The sequence below is a fragment of the Leopardus geoffroyi genome, chromosome B2, assembly GCF_018350155.1.
Source record: "Leopardus geoffroyi isolate Oge1 chromosome B2, O.geoffroyi_Oge1_pat1.0, whole genome shotgun sequence".
NCBI classification, from domain to species: domain Eukaryota; kingdom Metazoa; phylum Chordata; class Mammalia; order Carnivora; family Felidae; genus Leopardus; species Leopardus geoffroyi.
The window spans coordinates 98,562,542-98,586,378 of NC_059332.1; the positions used below are offsets into that span (position 1 = coordinate 98,562,542).

General features: G+C 35.4%; 1 protein-coding gene across 6 annotated transcripts in view; it reads left to right on the plus strand.

Annotated features, from left to right (window-relative positions):
- The window catches only part of LOC123608828, a 186,211-nt gene that overhangs the window by 5,213 nt on the left and 157,161 nt on the right, over window positions 1-23,837 (plus strand). For 5 of the 6 annotated variants that reach the window (XM_045499212.1, XM_045499211.1, XM_045499215.1 and 2 more), the window contains 3 exons: window positions 19,274-19,422; window positions 22,479-22,551; window positions 22,946-23,056. In XM_045499212.1, coding sequence (XP_045355168.1) covers window positions 19,292-19,422; window positions 22,479-22,551; window positions 22,946-23,056 — 315 coding nt within the window. In that variant the 5' untranslated portion in view covers window positions 19,274-19,291. Of the gene's footprint in view, window positions 1-8,787; window positions 9,104-19,273; window positions 19,423-22,478; window positions 22,552-22,945; window positions 23,057-23,837 lie in introns of those variants that run through there. The other variant, XM_045499214.1, reaches the window with a different exon arrangement.

Sequence of the window (23,837 nt, forward strand, 5' to 3'; positions counted from 1 at the left end):
TTACATTTACTGGCCTATAAAACACTCTTTTCAAATACTAACCAACCTATATCAGAGAAATGTCACTTTTCTAATGTGGGCCCAAATAAATATATTCAAAGTGAATCCCTTAACAAATGACCTCATTATCCTTCATCCATTGTTTCTATCTAGTCACTGCTTCTGTGCAGTCTAGCAAAGCATGGGCCCTATGGGTAGGAAAGAAATTTGTTCTTCAGGTGCTTAAGACATTTTGTTTTGTGTGTGTGTGTGTGTGTGTAATTTTAATTTCAATTTTTTTTTAATTTTTAACTTTTAAAATTTTTTTGAGAGATAGAGTGTGCATGTACACGTGGGAGAGGGACAGAGGAAGAGGGGGAGAGAGAATCCCAAGCAGGTTCCATGCCCAATGCAGAGCCATGAGATCATGACCTGAACTGAAATCAAGAGTTGGACACTTAGCCAACTGAGCCACCCAGGCGCCTCTGGGTAGTTTTTAAATTCATAAAGATACGAGATTTATGAGAGAAAAACTGTGTGCATGTCAAATCTGAACATCAACATTCAACAGCACTGAAAAAATTAAAAATTGATATACTATCAATGTGGTGCTCTTTAAAGTTATGTCATTTTACTGAGCGTTAGACCTGATAGAATATTTTTAAATGAGTGAGTGGGTGAAATATATAAATACCTTACCTGGAGGGGCGCCTGGGTGGCTCGGTTGGTTAAGCATCCAACTTCGGCTCGGGTCATGATCTCACAGTTTGTGAGTTCGAGTCCCGCATCAGGCTCTACGCTGACAGCTCAGAGCCTGGAGTCTGCTTCAGATTCTGCCTGTCTGTCTGTCTCTCTCTCTGTCTCTCTCTGCCCTTCCCCTGCTTGCACTCTGTCTCTCTCTCTCCCTCAAAATAAATAAACATTAAAAAATTTAAAAAAAAATACCTTACCTGGAAAATAGCTTCATTAAATAAAGTACTACTAAGAGGCTGTATTTCTGTGACTTTTGATATCCTCTTCAATGTATTTCTTTGTAGCCATATCAGCTCTGGGTTATGGTTAGAACATAGGGAGAAATGCCATAGGGAAGTGAACACTGGAATGATGTTCATTATAATGGGATTCTACCTACTTGTAAAAGTTTATTCATTACAAATTATTAAAGTTGCTTAAATAAAGAGATCTTAAAAGGAAGATTGTAAAATGAACAGACCTTCTAGTCATAGCTAAAATAATACACTGTTGACCTGATTTTAGTTGGTCTGATTAAGTAAATTTTAGGATAAGTTCAGAAATCATTGAAAGGTATTTTTTTGGTTAGTTTTCTTTGAAGTTAAATGTACATTGACTTGTATTTCTTAGAAAAATCTATTACTGAACTAGTACAGAATGTGAATCATTTCTTGTCTGAAATATAAGATTGATGTTTACAGAGCAGTTGTCCAGAATCTTCTTGCTGAACTGGAAAGTATTTCACTTTTTTTCACTGTAGGTCCTTTCAACTTTACAAATGTGCTATTTAAAACATAAATCATATTGGTACACAGGAAACCCATTTAAAATTAAATTTAAAAACACTCCTGAGAATTCCATGGAACATTTCTGGTTTTATAGTTTATAATTTCTAGCAAAAGAAAAATGTTTAATACCTTAAAAATATCTTCTCAGAGACAGCCAAATCTAAAATATGTAATACATATGAGAGAATAATGCTATTAATATCTTAACTATTGAATGCTTGAACACAACATAAAAAGCATCATTATCTTTGCTTTTCCCAAAATAAACTGAGCTAACAAATTTAAAACTGGGAAATTCAGTACCAGAGGTAAAATAAGTTATTTTTAGGTATGGAATTTCTACTTTTACTTTAATCTCAAAACTAAATGGTATGTTAAAAACTTATTCTATATTTTTATGTATATAACTTATTTGCTTGAGAATTTATATCAGTTAATACATATCTTGATTCTCTCTTATGATATGAGCACTGAGCTAAATTTTCAGATAAAGTACTTTTCTTTTTGTTCTTTTATAGCATAGGTTTCAAGTAGATGGAAGGCTGTGCCTTTGGTATTTGGGTAGGATATTTGCCTGTGATTTCAAATTCTCAGAGCAACTTCCTAACATTGCTATGAATGTTCCAGAAAAAGTAGAGTTTCTCTTAACGAGTCTACTAAAATGCTATTGATTCAAACTTCCACCTGCTGTAATAAAACATAAGCCACTTAGAGACTAAAGCATTTAGAAAAGAAAAGGAGTTCATATGCAAAGAAGATCTACAAGGGAGTCCAAGCTTTAGAAGGACAGCCTTAACAAATTAAAAATATGACAAGCATTTAGAGGAAAAAAGCTACCTGCAAACTTACCAAGGTCACCAAGTTTGTATGCACTGTCTTTAAGGTGGAAAACAGCAGTTTTTTCACATAATTGCCGTATCCAAAAAGGTCATCGCATATCTTCAGACATTTCCAAAATCAGAGATATAGTTGTTTTAATTAGAGAGTAACTTACAAGAAACACTCAAGATTTCATTTACTTGACGAGCAAGAACTAGACAGGGTGATTGTTTGCTGATGTTACTTTATCTCAAGGTTGCAAAGTAAGTTTGTAGGGATTCCCCAAGACCACCTTTGTGTTCAATGATTTCACTAAAACAACACACAGGACTTAGAAAAGCTGTTGTACTCACAGTTTTGGTTTATTACAGCAAGAGAATACAGATTTAAATAAACAACTGGAAAGGGGACATTGGACAAAGTCCAGGAAACACCAGGCGTGAGCTTCCAGTTGTCTTCTTCCAGTGAAATCATGCAGACAAGCACTTAATTCTCCTCACAATGATGTGTGGTGATATGCTTGCAATATTGCCAAGCAAGGAAGCTCCTCCAAGCCTTGGTGTTCAGGTTTTTCGGTATGGACTGATCACACAAGCATGGCTGACTGCCCATATGGCCAACCTTCAGTCTCCAGCCCCTCTGTAGGTCAAGCTGATACTGCATGGCCTAAGGCCATAGTGGACCATAAATCACATTGTTAGCATGAACTATCTGGGAGGCCTGAGGTCCCTAGGTAAACAAAAACATCATCAGGCAGGATATTCCAAGGCCTTAGAGGTCATCTCCCGGGAGTTGAGTAAAGGCCAAACCTTTCTTTGGAATGTGAAAGGTTTGCACAACTTAGACATGTTGTGTTGACCCTTTACACTGTTGTTTCATTTTGTTTTCTACTCTGGAATGTGATGTGCATTGCTTACCCATCTGGTTAAGATGTAAATTTTGCCTCCAAATCTCCTCCTAAAGCATGGCTCTGACCACATAAATTTGTCTACTGATTCTATGATACAGTATCATTACTTTGATATTTTGTGTTATTTGGTCAGTTTTATTATATGGATGTGATAAAAGGTGAAGCTTAATGCACAGAGACCTTTTTATAATCTGGTTAGTGAAACTAGAGACATGTGATACTACAATTTAGGGGTTAACTTTGGAGACTTTGTAGTCTTTAAGGCTGTTACTCCTTTATATGTAAGATACTGCTCCCGTAAGCTCTTATACTGAAATCCGAAGCCAAGAGCCATTCAGTTCACCTCAGTCAAGTTGCTTGGAACTTGTTTAGTAATGGGCTTGCCATACCTACTTTAATGGGATTTGAGGCATAGCCACAGACAGTAAAGCAATTTTTAAATTACTACTTGGTAGTAAGGAGAACAGGTTTTGATTGAACTTATGCTAAATAGCTACATGGCTATGAAAAGGAAGGAAACCTAGTAAAGGCATTTTGTGTAATATTTAACAATTTTTACCATTTTGTGGTACATTGATATATGATTTTCTCCAGAATCATTATTTTTGTTTTCCTGCCAGTCTCTTACTTATAAATTCCATTAAGTATTTCCAAATATTTTTTTTTCTGTAATTCTGAAGAGTCAGTTGGAACATAATACCATTTAAGGAATGTTTCTACCAGTTTATATAAGTGTAGCCAATAGATCAAAATAATGTATGTCCCGTAGAAAGAAAGCATTCACAGAATTAACTCATTTAGTCCTAGGTGATAAATTCTTGTTTTTCTGATGTGAGGTGAAGCACTCATTTTCTTGAAGTCATTTGCTTCTGGATTTAAAGAATCCTAGAAATCCTGACTCTATCTTTTGATAGTCTGACAGGTATCTTTTTGTCATGCTGATACCAGTTTACACTGAAAAATCTGTTTCCATGAGTCCGCTCCCTATAGAGTCAACAATTACGAGTATGGTAAAGTGTTTACTGAGGCTTTCATTCTTTTCATGTTTGTTCCAGAAGACTCCGTTTTTGCTCTGTATCTTATCATGGGGACTTGATGAAAAAGCAGAAACTGTCCGTGGATGACAAGACTCAATGGCTTAGGTTAATTTTGTAAAGGCCAACAATACTAGAATAGTGGGGAGTAGAACACATAATCATTTTATAAGGATTTAGTCAATTATTATCCTGAGAGGATAATTTATGGATTGAGTAGGCATTAAAAAGTCTCCAGGTTCTTTTATCTCAAAATATTTTTAGGATTGTCAACTGCAAATAAAATATTCCTTTAAAAAAATCAATTTAGGGGCGTCTGGGTGGCGCAGTCGGTTAAGCGTCCGACTTCAGCTCAGGTCACGATCTTACGGTCCGTGAGTTTGAGCCCCGCGTCAGGCTCTGGGCTGATGGCTCAGAGCCTGGAGCCTGCTTCCGATTCTATGTCTCCTTCTCTCTCTGCCCCTCCCCCCTTCATGCTCTGTCTCTCTCTGTCTCAAAAATAAATAAACGTTAAAAAAAAAAAATAAAAAAAAAATAAAAATAAAAAAAAAATCAATTTGGGGGGTGCCTGGGTGGCTCAGTTAGTTAATGCGTCTGACTCTTGATTTAGGCTCAGGTCATGATCTCATGGTTCATGAGATTGAGCCTCATGTAGGTCTCCATGCTGACAGCACAGAGTCTGCTTAGAATTCTCTCTCTCTCTCTCTCTCTCTCCCCCTCTCTCTCTCAAATAAACTTTAAAAATAAATAAATAAAGTTTAAAAAATAGTTACTGTGCCAGTCTTTGTATAGAGACATGAGTATGCTTCTGGCCAACCTGAAAGTTACACAATTGCTAAAAATATCTTTATTTTATATTTATAGTAATACATTTACTTAAATGTAATTAACTTAGTTTAAGCTCCTCTGAACTGCTGTGCAAGTTCTTTTCATATGTAGGACTCAATAAGCAGGATGACTTTTGCAATAGTTTTGAGCTAATAAAAATCTGCAGTATACCAAACATATCTAATGATTTTTAGTATTCCTCCTTTTATAGGATAAATTAGCAAAACTTTGGAGCTGTCTAGCAACTGTTTGGGAAACCCCAAAGAAAATTTTATATAGAAGACACAGTAATAGTTTATTATTCTGAATTTGGGAAATGCCATATCAAAAAAAGTTATCAGAGGATAAAAGATATGATTAAGTGACTAAAGAAGGTTACAGGCAATTTGAAACATTTCTTTCAAAAAAGAACATGTATACCAACATACCTCAGTTTTTCATATATATCTTTTCAACCTACTAATTAATGGTCACTTAAAATATATAAAAATAAAAGGCAAGTGTATGTAAAAACTATGTTTGTTGACCTAGTATTTATTTTGTTCTGTACAAATGACTTGCTTAGATATAATTTATATCCAAAGATTACTAATTAAATAAGTAACTCAGTTTAATATTCATTTAGGAATTAGAAAAGTATCTATAAAGTATAATTATTTAGGCTTTCCATGAGAAACCTGTCTTGCATAAGTTAGAAGAGTATACAACATTTTAATTCTCACTGTAATTAAATCAGAAAGGAGACATCTAAAACAGCATTATTAAACCAGTCTAATTTGTCCAACTGCATGCTCATTAGGAACATGATTACTTAAATTTTTCTGTTTTTCATACTAAATATTTAGGAAGTCTTCAAGTTTTGTTTAAAAGTACTAAAGTTTCTTTCTATTTTTGTCTGTGCTGTCAATTTGCATCTCATTACTTATCTTGTCAACTTGTAAACAAGGCTATTTTTGTAGTAATTTTCCAGTCAGATTGTGGGTTGAGCTAGAAGCACAACTTTAGATTTATTAACACCTTATTTTGGGGCACAAAGCTCTTTTGTACATCTTTACCTGGATTATTCATTTATTTATGCTTTCCTATTTTCTTTTGAGAGGAGAGAAAGTAAAAGTTACGCACCCAGAACTTTTTAGATTTCTTGCAGGGATCATTAAGCTCTAAGCAAGTCAAAAGCAATCATTCTCTCTCCATCACAAATTCAGGCTTATTTGTAGAACGCTTGTACCATTCAAGCAAAACACAAAGTCTCTACCCTTTGCTCTAAAACCGTTTAAAAGCAATTTCAAATTTTATTCATTGTGTATATTTTGTCCTCTCTCGTGGTAAATTTGTCTGTTGGAATTAGATATCCTTATATAGTGTGTTCAAATGACAGCTCTTATGGCCTGTTAGTCTCTAATAGTATCCCAAGGGACAGAGAAAGTTTATAATTGTAAATAGACTATTGTAGAAAGCTGTACCTTCCTTTTTGAGGAGGAAAGAAGGCTTTTAAAAAAGTACACTAAAAGAACCAACAGCTTGGTTTTATAACATCAGCCACAGATGGGTCAAATGTAATCCAAGTACAAAATCTCACTGGCTGATGCAGCTCCAGATTTCCAATATCTGCTCTTCACTCCAGTGGGCACGAAAATATTTTTATTTTGATTTGAATCAGAGTGGCACACAACATGAGAACAGCATAGAGGGTTTCACCAGTGGTAAGGCAGCAATGAAATAAATGAGTACTATGGGGAGTAATATGAGCAACTTTCCAACTTACTAGTGAAACCAGTCATCAGTTTGACTAAATCAAGCTCTCAAGACCTAAAGGCAAAGAACGATGTATCTCAATGGCAGGAGCTAACAGAATGCTTAAGACAAATGTAAAATACAATCAAATACACTGTCATATGTTACGTCATAAGGACCAGACAGACCATTAAAAACTGTATTACCAACATTGCTGCTGCCAAAAGAGAAATAGTGGTTGTGTACAAATCAGAACTAGCATGAAAACCAGACTTAACCAGGAAACAAAAAACCAAACAGTTATAAAAAAGAAATAGAATCAACTAAATTAAAACCCTATTTCCACAGAAGATTCACCCTAGGACTGGAAAAAGGTATAACTCAAAGTACCATTAAGTTACAGTTTACTTGGTTCTGGCTGGTAAATACTTACCCCTGGAAGATAAATACATAAAATCTTGGTAGAATCTATAGAATTGTCAAGGAGATACTCAGAGACAAAGCACTTATTAAGGAAAAGTTTACTTTTAAGAAAATTTTGTAAGAAACTCCCAAGTATAAAAGGACTGGTTCACCAGATAAAAAATACAAGAGTTGGGGGCGGGCGCCAGAGTGGCTCAGTTGGTTAAGCGTCCAACTTTGGCTCAGGTCATGATCTCATGGTTCGTGATTTTGAGTACCACATTGGGCTCTGTGCTGACAGCTCAGAGCTTGAAGCCTGCTTTAGATTCTGTGTGTCTCTCTGTGCCCCTCCCCTGTTCACGCTCTGTCTCTCTCTCTAAAATAAATAAATAAAAATATTTTTTAAAATGTTAGGAACAACCCCACAAAATTATCAATACTATTAGCTTGTAGTTAGTCCGCTCATGATAGAAAAGAGCAATTTTCTCAAATGGCTGTCATAGCTACAAAGGTTATCACAAATCAACATGGTAAAAGTTGATAAAATTGTGTTTATGAGGGAGTCAATACTTATAAACAAAACTTAAGGATTCTTTTATTTTGGGACAGTGAACTAGACACAGTGACCCTGTTTTTGTTTCCTTGTTTTGTTTCTCTCAGGGTGCAAGTTGTTTTATTTTCTGATTATGATGTATACACACACTGATGCAGCAGAGCAATGTGTCAAGTTTTGCTTCAACACATGCTTCTTTTGGTCCTTGGTAGTTGAAAACCTGTTCACAAACAAATACTGAGGTAGTTAGTATAACTTAAAGGAAAAGAACTAACAATACAGAGGGAAAAGGCCAAGTTTAAGGGGGTAGTTTGGAGAGTAGGTTTTTTTAAAAAGAAATTGCCATATCTCTGTGGACAAAATAATAGAAACTTTGGATTAATGGGATTATAATACTAATGACTAAGACAAATCATAAAAATTTGATTTTGATTGAGGAAAAAGAGAGAAGGGGTAGAACAAAATTAAATTTGCCAAGCCTTTCAGTGAGAAGTTGAGTCTGACTTTGTCAGACTCAAGGAAAAAATACAGGTAGAATTCCATACTGCAATAATTTGTAAATACTAAGAGGATTGAGGTTCATTTAATCCATATCCCTTTGGTGAGCCTCCTCTTCCAAACAGCCAGACACCTTGGTTTTTCCCAGACACTTGTTAGACCAGCTTTTCTCAGGATGGAAGCTGTGATTCATTAGTGGATCCTGACATTGATTAGTAGCGAATTGTGACCAGAAGTTTGTTTTTATTTTTTAAATTTTTTAAAAGTTTATTTAATTCAAGAGAGAGAGAGAGAGAGAGAGAGAGAGAGTGTGTGTGTGTGTGTGTGTGTGTGTGTGTGTTTGAACAGGGTAGGAGCAGAGAGAGAGGGGGGAGAGAGAATCCCAAGCAGTCTCCGCACCATCAGAGCAGAGCCTGATGCAATGCTTGAACTCACGTACCATGAGATCATGACCTGAACTGAGACCAAGAGTCAGATGCTTAACCAACTGAGCAATCCAGGTGCCCCCATTTTTTAATGAAACAGAGTAGAAAATATCAGAGTACATTATGTGTGGTACTTCTCAAGTAAGTATTGAGACTTCTACTTTAGGTAGGATTTAGTAGAAAGACCAGGCTTCCACTGAAACAGATAAATTATGAAGTTATATGTGTAAAGTCATTGGAAAGTCAACAAAGCCTAGATGAACTAAATTTCTAGAAAAGGAAGAGCTCTCATGAGTGAGTTGACAATCCCTGGATGTTTTATTCCTTAGATCATTTACCAATTCTGGTCATATTGACTCTGTTTTTGGCACAGAGACTCTACTGGGACAAAGAGAAGCCAGGTGAGTTTTTGAAGACCTTGGGTGTGAACATACCAGATTTGAATCTAAAGAAGTTGGAAATATACCATGGATATTTGCTGAATGTTAGAGTATAAAAGAGCCTGGAGAACTGGCCCAGAAAAATCTTCAATTTTTTGGTGCTTAGGAGGTAAATTCCTTCTGGAAACAGGGACTGTGTCAAACATGACAGATCTCTCCCTCAAGTTTTTGCCAGATATTCAACTTGATGTTGTGGGGGACTAAGCTCAAAACCTTTTGAAGGACAGAATGCCAGGGATGAAGAGAAAGAGAAAAGCCAGGCTATCAGTCAAAAACCTCAGGAGGCCACACTCACAAAGGAAACTGGATTGGAAGGAGAGAGTTAACTCTGTCCACAATGATTAAGAGACAAAATCCCACCAGAGACAGAAAGCCAGCATGAAATACTTGGCTAGTTCTCCCTCTCAAGACATTTGCCAGATTTTGAAGCTGCACTGAAGTAGGAGGCTAATGAGCTAAATTAAAATTTCTAAAATCATAAACACTATGATTCTCCCATAGTGTTTAAGGGGTGAAGGAGAGAGACTTGCCAAGTTGTCAATCAGAAGTCCAGGTGAGCCACACCTGAAGAAAAAAGACAAAGAAGAGGCAAACTAAGTCTAAATAAAACCAGAATCCAGCCCCAATCTAATTCCATTCCTGATGGGATTAAGATGACTAGCCCTTCAAATTATGCATCTAACAGAATAAAGGGAGAACCTTTATGGGGGGGAGGGGATAACAACATTATCAGTCCCATTGGTTCTTTTATACACCAAACATAGCATATAATAAACTATAAGACTTGAGAAGATGTGGGAAAGTATGAGTGATGAGAGAAAAAGCAGATAGTAAAAGCAGACCCATAGATGATCCAGATGTTAGAATTAGCAGACAAGGACTTTAAAATAATTACTATGTACATATATATATATACATATCATACACATATGCACATATACACAGTAAAAGAGGAAAAGATTGGGGCGCCTGGGTGGCGCAGCCGGTTAAGCGTCCGACTTCAGCCAGGTCACGATCTCGCAGTCCGTGAGTTCGAGCCCCGCGTCGGGCTCTGGGCTGATGGCTCAGAGCCTGGAGCCTGTTTCCGATTCTGTGTCTCCCTCTCTCTCTGCCCCTCCCCCGTTCATGCTCTGTCTCTCTCTGTCCCAAAAATAAATAAACATTGAAAAATTAAAAAAAAAAAAAAAAAAAAAGGAAAAGATGGGAAAATTGGATAAAGTGATGCATAATTTTGACAGATTGGAATCTATAAAAATAATATGCATTATAGAACTTAAAAATACAACAGCTAAAATTGAGAATTCACTGGGTAGTTTTAAGAGCTTAGACTGAGCAAAAAACAGTGAACTTTAAGACAGGAAAATAGAAAATATCTGAAAATGAGGCACAGAGACAAAAAGACTGGGATGAATTAAATGGAGTAAAAGAATACAGTGAAGTAATCAAATGTATGTTTAATTAGAATCCTAGAAGGATAAGAATGAAAGAGAATGGAGCAGAAGCAATATTTGAAGAGATAATAGTCATGAAAGTCTCCGAACTGATGACTCATATCAGACCAAACATTATAGCTCAGTGAACCCCAATACTCAGGGAGGATATATACAAAGGAAGCCCACAGTTAAAAACATTACAGCTGAAATGCTGAAAGACAAACATAAAATCTTCAGAGCAGCAGGAGAAAACAAGACACATTACTTTCTAAAAAAGGAACAATAAGACAGATGACTGATTTTCTGATTGAAATTATGGAAGCTAAAAAAGAATAGACATTTAAAATGCTACAAAAAAAAAGTGTTGTATACCTAATTAAAATATCCTTTGGAAATCATGATAAAATAAATACTTATTCAGACAAAAGCTGTGAGAATTCATCATCAGCAGACCCACACCATAAAAAATATTAAAGGTAGTTATTTTTAGATAAAGGAAAATTAACTCAAATGGAAACATGGGTCCTCAGGAAAAAAAAGAGCAGCGGAAAAGATAAATATGTGATTAAATTTTTTAAATTGAATTTCGAAACAGCAAAAATAAAACATGGAGTTTATATGCAGAAGTAAAGTGAAAAAAAAAAAAACAGTTGCATGAGTTGTAGGCAAGAGGTAAATGGACATAAACCATTGTAAGGTTTTTATTCTTTGGCCAGTGGTTAAAAAAAAATACTAGTTTAAGGTAGGCTGTAACAAGCCAAGGATACATATTGTAATCTAAAGGAATGATTATCAAAGTATAAGTATTATCAAAGTAGCAGTATAAAGCAATATAAACATCATCTGGGAATTTTTTAGAAGTAAAAATTCCTCCCCCAGACCTACTAAATTATAAACTTCAGAAGTGGGGCCCAGAAATTGTATGTTTAAAGAGTCCTCTAGGTGTTTCTGATGCACACTAAAGTCTCAGAACCATTGCCCTGGGTAATAACCAAAAGAAAACAAACAAGTATGATTAAAAGCCTAATAGAAGAGAGAAAACAATAATAAAAAACTTGAATAATCCAAAGTAATGAAGGAAAAAAGGAATAAAGGAACAGAGAATACATAGGACAAATAGAAAAATAAAATGAATAAAATACATAGTAAGATTGCGAACTTAAACCCAACTATAATAGTACTCACATTAAATGTAAATGAATTAAATGCTTCAATTAAAAAGATTTTCAGATTTGACTGAAGAGACAAAAAGGCACAGATAATTTGAAAGGATTAAAAAGATATACCATGTAGGGGTTCCTGGGTGGCTCAGTAGGTTAAACATTGCACTCTTAATTTTGGCTGGTGAGATCCAGCCCCACATGAGGGTCTGCACTGACAGAGTGGAGCCTGCTTGGGATTCTCTTTCTCCTCCATTCACGCTCTTTCTCAAAATAAATAAACTTAAATAAATATATATATATATATATATATATATATATAAAAACTTAATAATAATAATAATAATAAATAAAATAAATAAACTTAAATATATATATTAAATTATATATATATAAATTAAATAATATATATATAAATTATATATATAAAATATATATAAAATATATATAAATATATATTATTTATATATATATAATATATAATATATATATTATATATAATATATATTATATATTTATATATATATATTTATATAATTATATAATATATATAATTATATAAATTATAATATAATATATTATTATATAATATATTATATATATAATATATATATTATATATATAATATATATTATTATTATATATAATATATAATATATATAATATATATTATATATTATAATATAATATATAATATAATATATATAATATAAATAATATAATATATAATATATATCATATTATATATATAATAAAATATAATATATAATATATAAATATAATATAAATATAAATATATATAAAAATATATATAAATATATAATATATATATAATATATATATATTTATATATATATAAAATATATAAATATATATATAAATTAAATAATAAATAAATAAAAATAAATAAACTTAAACATATATATATTAAAAATATATATATATGTAAACTTAAATATATATATATATTTATTTTTATATTTATATTTATATACCATGTAAACACTACCCACCCAAAATGTTCTGTGATTGTATTACTAAGACATAAATTTGACTTTAAGGAGTATTACTAAAGGGCTCCTGGGTGGCTCAGTCAATTGAGTGTTGGACATCAGCTCAGGTCGTGATCTCATGGTTTGTGGGTTCAAGCCCCCATTGGGCTCTGTGCTGACAGCTTAGAGATGTCAGATTCGGTGTCTGCTTCTCTCTCTGTCCCTCCCCCACTCGCACTCTGTCTCTCAAAAATGAATTAAAAAGTTAAAAATTTTACAAAAAAATATTACTAAAGATGAAGAAAGATGTCATAATGACAAAAGTTTCATTCAATAAAAAAAAAAACAACCTTACAGTCCTACTAGCAGCCAATAATAACTTCAGATATGTAAAACCAAAATATCAGAACTAAATGGAGAAATACACAAAAACCAGTCATTGCCAAAGATTTTAATGTACATATCTCAATATCTCATTAAAAGTCAGACAAAAGGGGCGCCTGGGTGGCGCAGTCGGTTAAGCGTCCGACTTCAGCCAGGTCACGATCTCGCGCTCCGTGAGTTCGAGCCCCGCGTCGGGCTCTGGGCTGATGGCTCAGAGCCTGGAGCCTGTTTCCGATTCTGTGTCTCCCTCTCTCTCTGCGCCTCCCCCATTCATGCTCTGTCTCTCTCTGTCCCAAAAATAAATAAATGTTGAAAAAAAAAATTTTTTTTTTAAAAAAGTCAGACAAAAAAATCAGTAAAGATATAAGATATAGATATAAGAGATTTCAACAACATTATGAAACAACTCAATCTGACTGATCTATGTAGAGCACCACTCCCAACAACAGAATATATATTCAAAAGTACATGACACATTTACCAAAATAGACCATATGTTAGCAGAAAGCAAGTTTAAAATATTTTCAAAAATTTAAATCATGCAGACTATGTTCTTAGGCCACAATGGAATCACATTGAAAACTGAAGCCAAAAACTGGAACCAATTCTAATTGATTTACATGTCAATGAAGAATTCTCAGTGGAAATTAGAAAATATTAAAATGAGAAATAATGAAAGCACATCTAAAATGGTGATGTAACTAAAGCAATGCTTGGAAGGAAATTTATAGTTTAAATGCATGCATTTAGGAGATAGGTTAAAAATTATTGGTCTAAAACTTTAATCTCAAAAGCTTAAATCCAAGATACTAAAAAGAATGTATAATAAATGATTAGGAATAAAAAAACATGTAAATAATAATGAATGATAATTCAATATAATTGGTATTATTGAATTAATTGGTATAGTAAATGAATGTAAATAATATATGAATCATAATAAATGAGCAGAAATCAGTGAAAGATAAAGCAGACATAAACAGACATTTAGAATAAAATAAAATTTGGGGCACCTGGGTGGCTCAGTTGTTGGTTGTCCGACTTCGGCTTGGGTCATGATCTCACGGTTTGTGAGTTCAAGTCCCGCGTGGGGCCCTGTGCTGACAGCTCAGAGCCTGGAGCCTGCTTCAGATTCTGTCTCCTTCTCTCTCTCTGTCCCTCCCCCGCTTGTGCTCTGTCTCTATCTCTCTCAAAAACAAACAAACATTTAAAAAAGAAGAAGAAGAATAGGGAAGCCTGCATGGCTCAGTCTGTTAAGCGTCTGACTTAGGCTCAGGTAATGGTCTCACAGCTCATTGGGGCCTCGCGTGGGGCTCTGTGTTGACAGCTCAAAGCCTAGAACCTGCTTCAGATTCTGTGTCTCCCTCTCTCTCTCTGCTCCTCCTCCACTCATGCTCTGTCACTCTCTGTCTCAAAAATAAATAAACATTAAAAAAAATTTTTTTAAGAATTGTTAGAATAAAATAAAACTAAATATGGCTCACTTAGTAAAATTATTAAATCTCTAATAAGACTGATCAAGATAAAATAACAAGTACAGAAATTATCAATAGTAGGAATGTAAAAGGAGACAACACTATATATCCTACAGATAATAAACTAGTAAAACGATTCAAAGGGCATTAGGAAAATGAAAAGACCAACAGAACAGGAGAAAATATTTGCAAATAATGTACCTGATAAAATATGTATCTAGAATATATAAAGAACTCTTGTAACTCATTAGTAAAAAAACCAAAAAGCTCAATTAGAAGAATGGCAAAGTGGGGTACCTGGGTGGTTCAGTCAGTTAAGCATCCAACTTCAGCTCAGGTGATGATCTCATGGTTCGTGGGTTCAAGCCCTGCATTGGGTGCTGTGCTGACAGCTCAGAGCCTGGAGCCTGCTTCAGATTCTGTGTCTCCCTCTCTCTCTGCCCCTCCCTCACCTGCACTCTGTCTCTCTCTCTCTCAAAAATAAAAATAAATAAATAAATATGTGCAAAGAATCTGAATAGTCATTTCCCCAAAGAGGATAAACAAATGACCGACAAGCACATGTAAAGATACTCAGCATCATTGACATTAGGGAAATGGGAATCAAAACCACAATGAGATACCATTTCACATCCACTAGGATGATTAAAATAAAAAAGATAATAACAAGTGTTAACAAAGATGTGGAGAAATTGGAACCCTCACACATTGCTGGTGAGAATGTAAAATGGTGCAGCTGCTTTAAAAGACAGTCTGGCAAAACTTTTACATGAACGTTCGTAAGAGCATTATTCATAATAGCCCAAAACTAGAAACAACCCCAATCTCCTTCAAATGATGAACTAATAAACAAAAGGTGGTATAGCCATGCAATGGAATATTATTCAGCCATAAAAATGAATGATATATCTGTATGTTAACTAACTGGATACATGCCAAAACAGAGATGAACCTTGAAAACATTATGTGAAATAAAAGAAGCCAGTCACAAAAGACCACATATTGGATGATCCCATTTATATAAAACTGTCAGGATGGGCAAATCTATAGAGACAGACAGTAGATTAGTGGTTACCTATTGCTAGGGGTAGGGTGACTCAGAAAAATGGGGAGAAACTACTAATGGATATGGGGTTTCTTTGGGGGGATGAAAATGTTCTGAGATGGATTATGGTGATGGTTATGCAATACTGTGAATACACTAAAAATCATTGAATTGTACATTATAAGTGGTTTAATTGTATGGTGTGTTAATTATATCTTTAAAAAGCTATTCAAAATATGAAAGGATATTATGAATGAACAAACTTATGCCAAAAAAATTATATACTTAGATGAAATGTTCTTTTAAAAATTTATTAAAATAAACACAAAAAGGAATACAAAATATGAATAATCATAATCTGTTAAAGATATTGAATCTGTAGGGGTGCCTCGGTGGCTCAGTTGGTTGAGCGTCCAACTTTGGCTCAGGTCATGATCTCACAGTCTGTGGGTTCGAGCCCCGTGTTGGGCTCTGTGCTGACAGCTCAGAGCCCGGAGCCTCCTTCAGATTCTGTGTCTCATTATCTCTCTGCCCCTGCCTCTCTCTCTCTCTCTCTCTCTGTGTCAAAGACAAACATCAAAAAAGAGAGATTGAATCTGTAATTTAAAAACCTCCCATAGAGAAAATTTCAGGCTGAGATGTTTCATAGGTGAATTATTCCAAACATTTAAGGAAGAAATAATACCAATCTTACTTTGATAGATGGGCTTAATCCATTTACATTTATTATAATTATTGATATAATTTGAACTTATCTCTACCATACTTTTTTTCTTTTTTCTCTCTTTTCCTGATTTCTCTTGGATTTATTTTTTAATAAATAATTAGTTTTATTATTAAATAATTAGATTTAAATTATTTATTATTAAATAATTAAATAAATTTAAATTATTTATTATTAAATAATTAAATAAATTTAAATTATTTATTATTAAATAATTAAATAAATTTATCATTAAATAATGAGTTTATTTAAACTCATTCCTACCTCCCACCTCTACTTGTTTGAGAGGGTCTGTGTTGCATTTTTATTCTTTTAGTAGTCAGTCACCTTGAAGTTTTTGACACAGTATTTTCCTGAAGAGTCTAGTTACTCAGTATTTCTCTTCTAAACATGCCTTCTTTAAGTCTATCAAAGCCCACCTTAACCACCCATTGAACACCCACAAACACTGCTCAAGCTAATCTTACTATCTTTGTCTGAGAGCTTAGATTTAACTACTTTTTAAAAAAATTTTATTTATTTTTGAGAGAGAGACACACACACAGAGTGTGAGCAGGGGAGGGATAGAGAAAGGGAGACACAGAATCAGAGGCAGGCTCCAGGTTCTGAGCTGTCATTGCAGAGCCTGATGCGGGGTTGAACTCAACAAACCACGAGATCGTGACCTGAGCCAAAGTTGGATGCTTAACTGAGCCACCCAGGTGCCCCTAGATTTTACCATTTTTAAGCAGGTTTTTTATTTGTTACAATCAATAATTAAATTTACTTATTTTTTATTATTTTTTTTTAACGTTTATTTATTTTTGAGACAGAGAGAGACAGAGCATGAACAGGGGAGGGGCAGAGAGAGAGGGAGACACAGACTCTGAAACAGGCTCCAGGCTCTGAGCTGTCAGCACAGAGCCGGACGCGGGGCTCGAACTCACGGACCGTGAGATCATGACCTGAGCCGAAGTCGGACGCTTAACCGACCAAGCCACCCAGGCGCCCCTAAATTTACTTATTTTTTAAAAAGCTTTTGAATAATTTTGATACTCTCTTTGTGGGAACTTTAAAAGAGGGCCCAGGGCGCCTGGGTGGTGCAGTCGGTTAAGCGTCCGACTTCAGCCAGGTCACGATCTCGCGGTCCGTGAGTTCGAGCCCCGCGTCGGGCTCTGGGCTGATGGCTCGGAGCCTGGAGCCTGTTTCCGATTCTGTGTCTCCCTCTCTCTCTGCCCCTCCCCCGTTCATGCTCTGTCTCTCTCTGTCCCGAAAATAAATAAATGTTGAAAAAAAAAAAAAATTAAAAAAAAAAAAAAGAGGGCCCAGTGCCTGCCTGATACAGAACAGGTAGGTACTCACTAATGGAATCCACCCTATCCCGTCTTTCAATACACAGAGCTGTTTGTCTCTTTGGCACTAGATGTGTGCGCTCAACAGGCATGGATTCCTCTGGGTTGGATCCATCTCATGGATAGTTGTCAAAGACTGACCTCTCCTGATGTTAATTTTGTGAATACTTTACTTCACTGTGCAGTGAGCTAAACAATGCAGGATTAAATATTCTCATTTCTGAGCTGCAAGTGTTGAAACTGATCAGGAAATGAAGGCAGAATGTCCATCCTTTGGAAGAAGAATCAGCCAGCCTGTGTTGCTGCCACTCTTGGCTGCTGATTGGAATGCAGCTGTTAAGGCAGCTGTTTCACTGTTTGCCCAACTTGAAAGGACACTGCCAAGTGGCAAATATTTTTCATAACAACATTTTACTTTTGCTAGGAACAACAATGCATTTTTTTGAGCTCCAGCAGTGTGCCAAACATGACAGATTTATTACCCAGCAGGTTCACAACCTAGACTGAGCATGCATGCTCATTTCCATTCCTAATACTTATAAAAAGAATAAATAAGCCCCAAAGGAAGCCTCTACGCAAAACATCTCTACAGCTTAATTATTTATTGGAATGACAGCAGATTAACTTGTGAAAATGAAATATCTCTGAAAAAAAAATGAAAATCTAGAAATGTCAAAGCAAAAAGGGAAGGGTTAAATATTTTAAACCTGTCTAATGTGACCCAAGAATTAGTTTATCCCACATATCCAGGACAGTAGCAGCAGTAGCACAGGAAACACATCATCTTCTGAATCCCCTACAAATCGTGGGTTCCATTCTGGGTCATGCAGTTAATTTGTGTTGTAATTAGAATTACTGACTAAGTTCTTAGTAAATAACTGTGTTGTATTTGACAGGCTGTGAACTGGATGGGGTAGGGCTGAGGCATTATCAACTATTTTATTTAACAGTAAAAGCAGTATGCCAAATATAAGCATTCAGAGTTAAGAAAGCACATTTAAATGCATAACTATGATTTTCTTGCAAATCCCAAAGTGCAAAGATCATGATCATATTAGGTTGCTTTCCATCCTCAATATATTCTCCCTAGTCAGAAGTCCATGGCTTCAAAAAAGGCTTATGGAGAAATGCTCTAGGCATGTAGAGGGATCCTGTACCCACCTATTGTTTGTTCCAGTTGAAGTGATACTAGAAGTCAACCTTAACCACATTAACCACCATTAATAACATTTAGTGTGTAATTCCCACAAGCCTTTATGAAGACTGCAGAGGTTGAGCCAGAGGGAGGCATTCTTGTTTTAATAAACCACCATCATCAGAGCTCGAGTAGGGATGTTTCTGAAGGTGAACTGGGCTGAACATAGTCAATGGAGGTTCTGATTTCTGTTTTCTCTACTGTTTACTAAATGGTAATTAAATCATAAATGACAACAGTCTAGTCAGCCTGTTTCCTCAAATTGCAAAAGCATACATTATCACAAAGTTGGCATGACTTCTTGAAGAAAGAGGGACAAAGTTTCATACACTGGATAAAGGTTACCAAGGGAGTCAGTCAGCCACAGAAACTTTGTACTCTTTGTTTTTCAGGATATGGTAAAACAGTAAATGCAAATCATGGATGAAATTTATAAGATCGCTTCCACAGAAAGGATCCAGCAGTTAGAAAAAGAACTGGCTTTGCAACTGACTGAACTAAAGTCTGAGATAGAAGAACAGGAGACTCATCAAGCTTACAGGTAAATAGTAGTAGTGAGAAGGCATGGTCTTCAGGGGCTTCAGCTCCCACTTTCACCCCATAATCTCTATCAGCTCCCTCTTATTGTTTATATAGACAATTGGCATTATCTCAAGCTCAGATTTTACGGCTGGCCATGAGTTTTTCCTGTATTCTAGTATTGCTAAGACATTTAGAGGCAATATCCTACCAAGGAAAATAGAAAAGTGCTTACAAATACCATTGTTTTAAAGTTCCAGATCCTATGGGGCGCCTGGGTGGCTCAGTTGGTTGAGCGTCCGACTTCAGCTCAGGTCATGATCTCATGCTCCGTGAGTTCAAGCCCCGTGTTAGGCTCTGTGCTGACAGCTCAGAGCCTGGAGCCCGCTTCAGATTCTGTATCTCCCCCTCTCTCTGCCCCTCCCCTGCTCATGCTCTGTCTCTCTCTATCTCAAAAATTAAAAAAATAAAAAAACAAAAATTTAAAGTTCCAGATGCTATTATACAAATCATGCTAAGTGCAAGGTCTCATTTTTTCCAAAAATATTTTAATTGAATTTGACCTTGATTTTGATGAGGCATATAAAAACTGAAATAATGCTAGATATTCGGTAATGAATTCTGCAAATGGTATTTTATTAGGAGCTTTTCTATAGGTAAATGCATCCAATGTAGCAATCTCTTTTGAAGAAACAAGGTAAAAAGATCAGCCCCTAAGTGGCAAGTCTCATGGGCTCAGGATCTTCAAATCCCTCTCTTTCTATTATTGCTACAGTTGGTCAAGAGGAACAATATGAGGTCCCTGTTAGGTTGAATAGCCAAGTAAACACAATGTGGATGGTGAGGGTTGGGGAAAGAAGATCAGGGGAAGAAGCAGTAAATACATGCATTACTACCTCATTCCAAAGATGATTCTGAGGAACTAGTATTTAGTGTGTTTTATAATTTGTATTTGAAGCCACTGGTTGTAGGAAGCAGATCAAAGATTGTATGATGAAGCGAAAAGGTAATGGAACCATGCAAGTCATTATTTCTCTCAACTTTGGTTTCTTTCTGTGAAGAATGAGGTTACAAATATGTACCTTGCCTATATTATAAGGATCAAGTGAGGTAATGCATGTTAAAGCACTTTGAAAACTAGAAGACACTGTACAAAGATCAAGTGTCAGTATTGTTACAGCTTCAGTGTCTCAGGGTCAAACAAGTGTCTCCTCTTTGTACATTGTGTTAGAAAGTCTTCCTGAAGTCTCTTTTATTTTTTAAAATAGAGTGATGGGAAATCTCTGGACACTTGTATTTCTCTACTCCCCCCAAACCACTTATCACTGCACCTGGAAGAATCTACTTATTAATTCAATCAATACTGAGCACCTTCTATTTGCCAGGTGTTGTGCTAGGTTCTGGAGTCCAAGGAAAATGGAAAATGTACACTTCAAATAATCATTTTAGTATTCTCATTACCCACTAGATCCAAAACTTTATTAAGAACTGTAGTATAATGGTACCTTGGTAATTTTTCTTTTTTTTTTTTTTTTCTGGTTATCTATTATCAGCTTACCCCCAAACCCAGGTCTTTGTAGTGGTTAAATGTCTCATAAGTGCTTGGCTGAGTGAATAGGTGAATGACTGTATGCTGAATAAACAATACTAGATTGAACACATGGGTGGATTTTTATGGGTTCAGGTACACACCACTCTTTTAAGTCATTCATAGACACTTGGAGATGAACTGAGATGAAAAACATGATTTGAATAAGAGAAGGTTTAGGCAGCTAAGCCCAGGACACTGCTCAATCTTCCAGCATGCCAAAAAATCAGAAGACAAGAGGGCAGGAAAGGGATGGGTTTCTTCTGTTTCCCTGACTGCCTGTTCCCTTTCTAGTTGGTTACTGGTTCTCCACCTCCATGAGGTTGCAGCCAGGATTCAGGCACCCAGTAATCACAGAAACTACAGCTTTGATTTATTAGTGCTTTTACTCTTAAGGCTTTTTCAGAGCTTGCCTCATTTTTTTCATCAAAGCCAAGATATGAGGAGATAGGGAGGCATTATCTCCAACTTCAGTTGGGAATTCAACACAAATGGCTTAGTGAGTTGCTTAGACTCATGTAACTGAGGGACCTCCTGTCTGGTCTTTTCACAGGACCACTGCCTAAAGTGGGGGTAGAGGGACTGCTGACAAGTATACAAACTAACAGTCTATTTTCATCTTTCCTTAAAACCTACCCATGGGGACTAATAGGGTCATATGAACAACATTAACCTGAATTTCATTGCCTACAATCCCTCTCAGATCTCTAGGTGGTTTCTCACATGTGTTTCACAGCTACCTGCTGTGGCTTCCTTGCCAATGTCTGCAAAGTTTCATCTTGAGAAAGTGATGTCTATACCAGGGTTGCTGTGCTCTGATGTTCCCAAAGCTGCCAAGCCTTGGAGTGTATCTTACCCCCAATGGGGAGAGCTCCCTTCTTCCTTTCACAGGGTCCCCCTTCATTACTGGGCCCCACGGCTGTGCTATTTGTGCCTTCTCATGTCAGAGCCCATGGTGCAAACAACTCCTTCGTGACTAGGTTCAGACAGTACAACTCAGTTAAAATAATTTTCAAAGTATTTCGTGTTTAATAAATTAGCAAGAACACAAAATAAAAACATCTTGTTTAAATTGATACTAGTTTTGTGTAGGGTGAAAGAGATGTCTGATAAGCATAGTACTCGTTAGAGATGAGGTTACTGGAGGAAATATGTGTGTGTGTGTGGGGGGGGGGATTTTAATCATTGTGCTTCTTCCAGTACTCTGGAATTGAAAATAGAGAAGCAAATCAAGGAGAGTAGGAAAAACCATGTTAGAGTGAAGGAAAGGAAAATTGGCCCATGGAAAGGCTTAGCAAACATGAGGTAGACACAAGAGAGATTCAGACTAAGACAGAAGCACATGGTCTTTACATGCTCTCAATAATCCAGTATAATATGACATAGTTATTTAGAAATGAGCAGTTCTGAAGAGTAATCAGGGCCTATCTATAATTTGGTTTATTACAGTTTCTATAATTACAGCTTCTATTGCATAAATCTTTCTGCAGCTCTATTCGAATGCCGAAGGACATTTCTTACTTTAGAAGAGAAAGGGAATTGGCTCTAAAGAAAACTTTACAGGTGAGTAGGAGAGTGTAATTGTAATACACAATTGTATTGTAATACAACAATACACTGGATTTTGCTAACTTTTTGAAACATTTAGCAAGAAAACTTTATTTTCAGCAAACGCCAGCTGATGTTATTGACAGTGTTATGAGAGCAAAACAGCCCAATGCTCACTGCTAGATCAGAGTAGGCCACTACTTCTTTGGAGATACCTATTTTTTGTGATGTTTTGAAATTTTACAGTTTCTTGATTTGTGCTATTACAATTCGTTATTTGGAAACCGAGGTATAATAGTATAACATGTTGTGTAAAACTATCAGAAATTGAATATCATTTGCTGTCGTAAACAATGGTAATTTTTCTTCCTTATTTCTTTGTTTGCCTGTTCTGCTGCCTGGGGTTCAGGTGGCTGAGTCAAAGCCCCTTGTTGTTCAAGCAGATGTCATGCAGAGGGAGCTAGAGAGCTGCCTAAGAAGAGAGTACACTCCTGAAAATTTACCTTTGCTTCTGTTGCAGGTAAGTAAGAGTCATGCTGCAATTTGAAAAACAGATCTGGAAATTAATAGAAATTTAGTTATCGTCACTAAACTATTGACTAAGTTTCTATCAATTACTCCCTGTGCTGGTATTATGAGGCAATACAATACTAAGAAAGTCTCAGCCCTCAAAAAGCTGTTGACTTAGCTAGGGAATATATTTCTGAAAATGTATTTTAAGAAAATAACTCAAAATATGGTAGAAAACATTTTCCATAAAGATTATTATTGCAACATTACAATAAAAGTGAAAAAATCAGAATTGCCTAAATATCAAACAATAGGAGAGCTAAGAAAAATAGCATAATACTGGATAGAATATTGTTCTACCATTAAACATTTTTTAGCATAAGAAACTATTCTGTTATTATGTAATACTTGTTGACAAAAACTAAGGTGTGTGTGTGTGTCATAATAACGGTCATATAATATATAGAAAAAACACTTGAAGGACATAGACCAGAATGTTAGCAATCACTATCTTTGGATGGCAGAACAATGAATCTCTTCTTTTTACTTTTATATATTTTCTAAATTTCTTATAATAAGCATGTATTGCTTTGGTTTTTAAAACTCTTTGTTCTTTACTCTTATGTTATGAGTTATATTCTCACTCTGCATGCAAATTAGTTCATTAGCAACTAGCAATTAATGAATAAATCACAAAGAAATAAAAGATGTTGAGATTCTATTTGCCACCTAAACTTTTGTCATTACTGTCATCTAAGATTCACTTTCCTATCATTCTGGCACTCTTCATT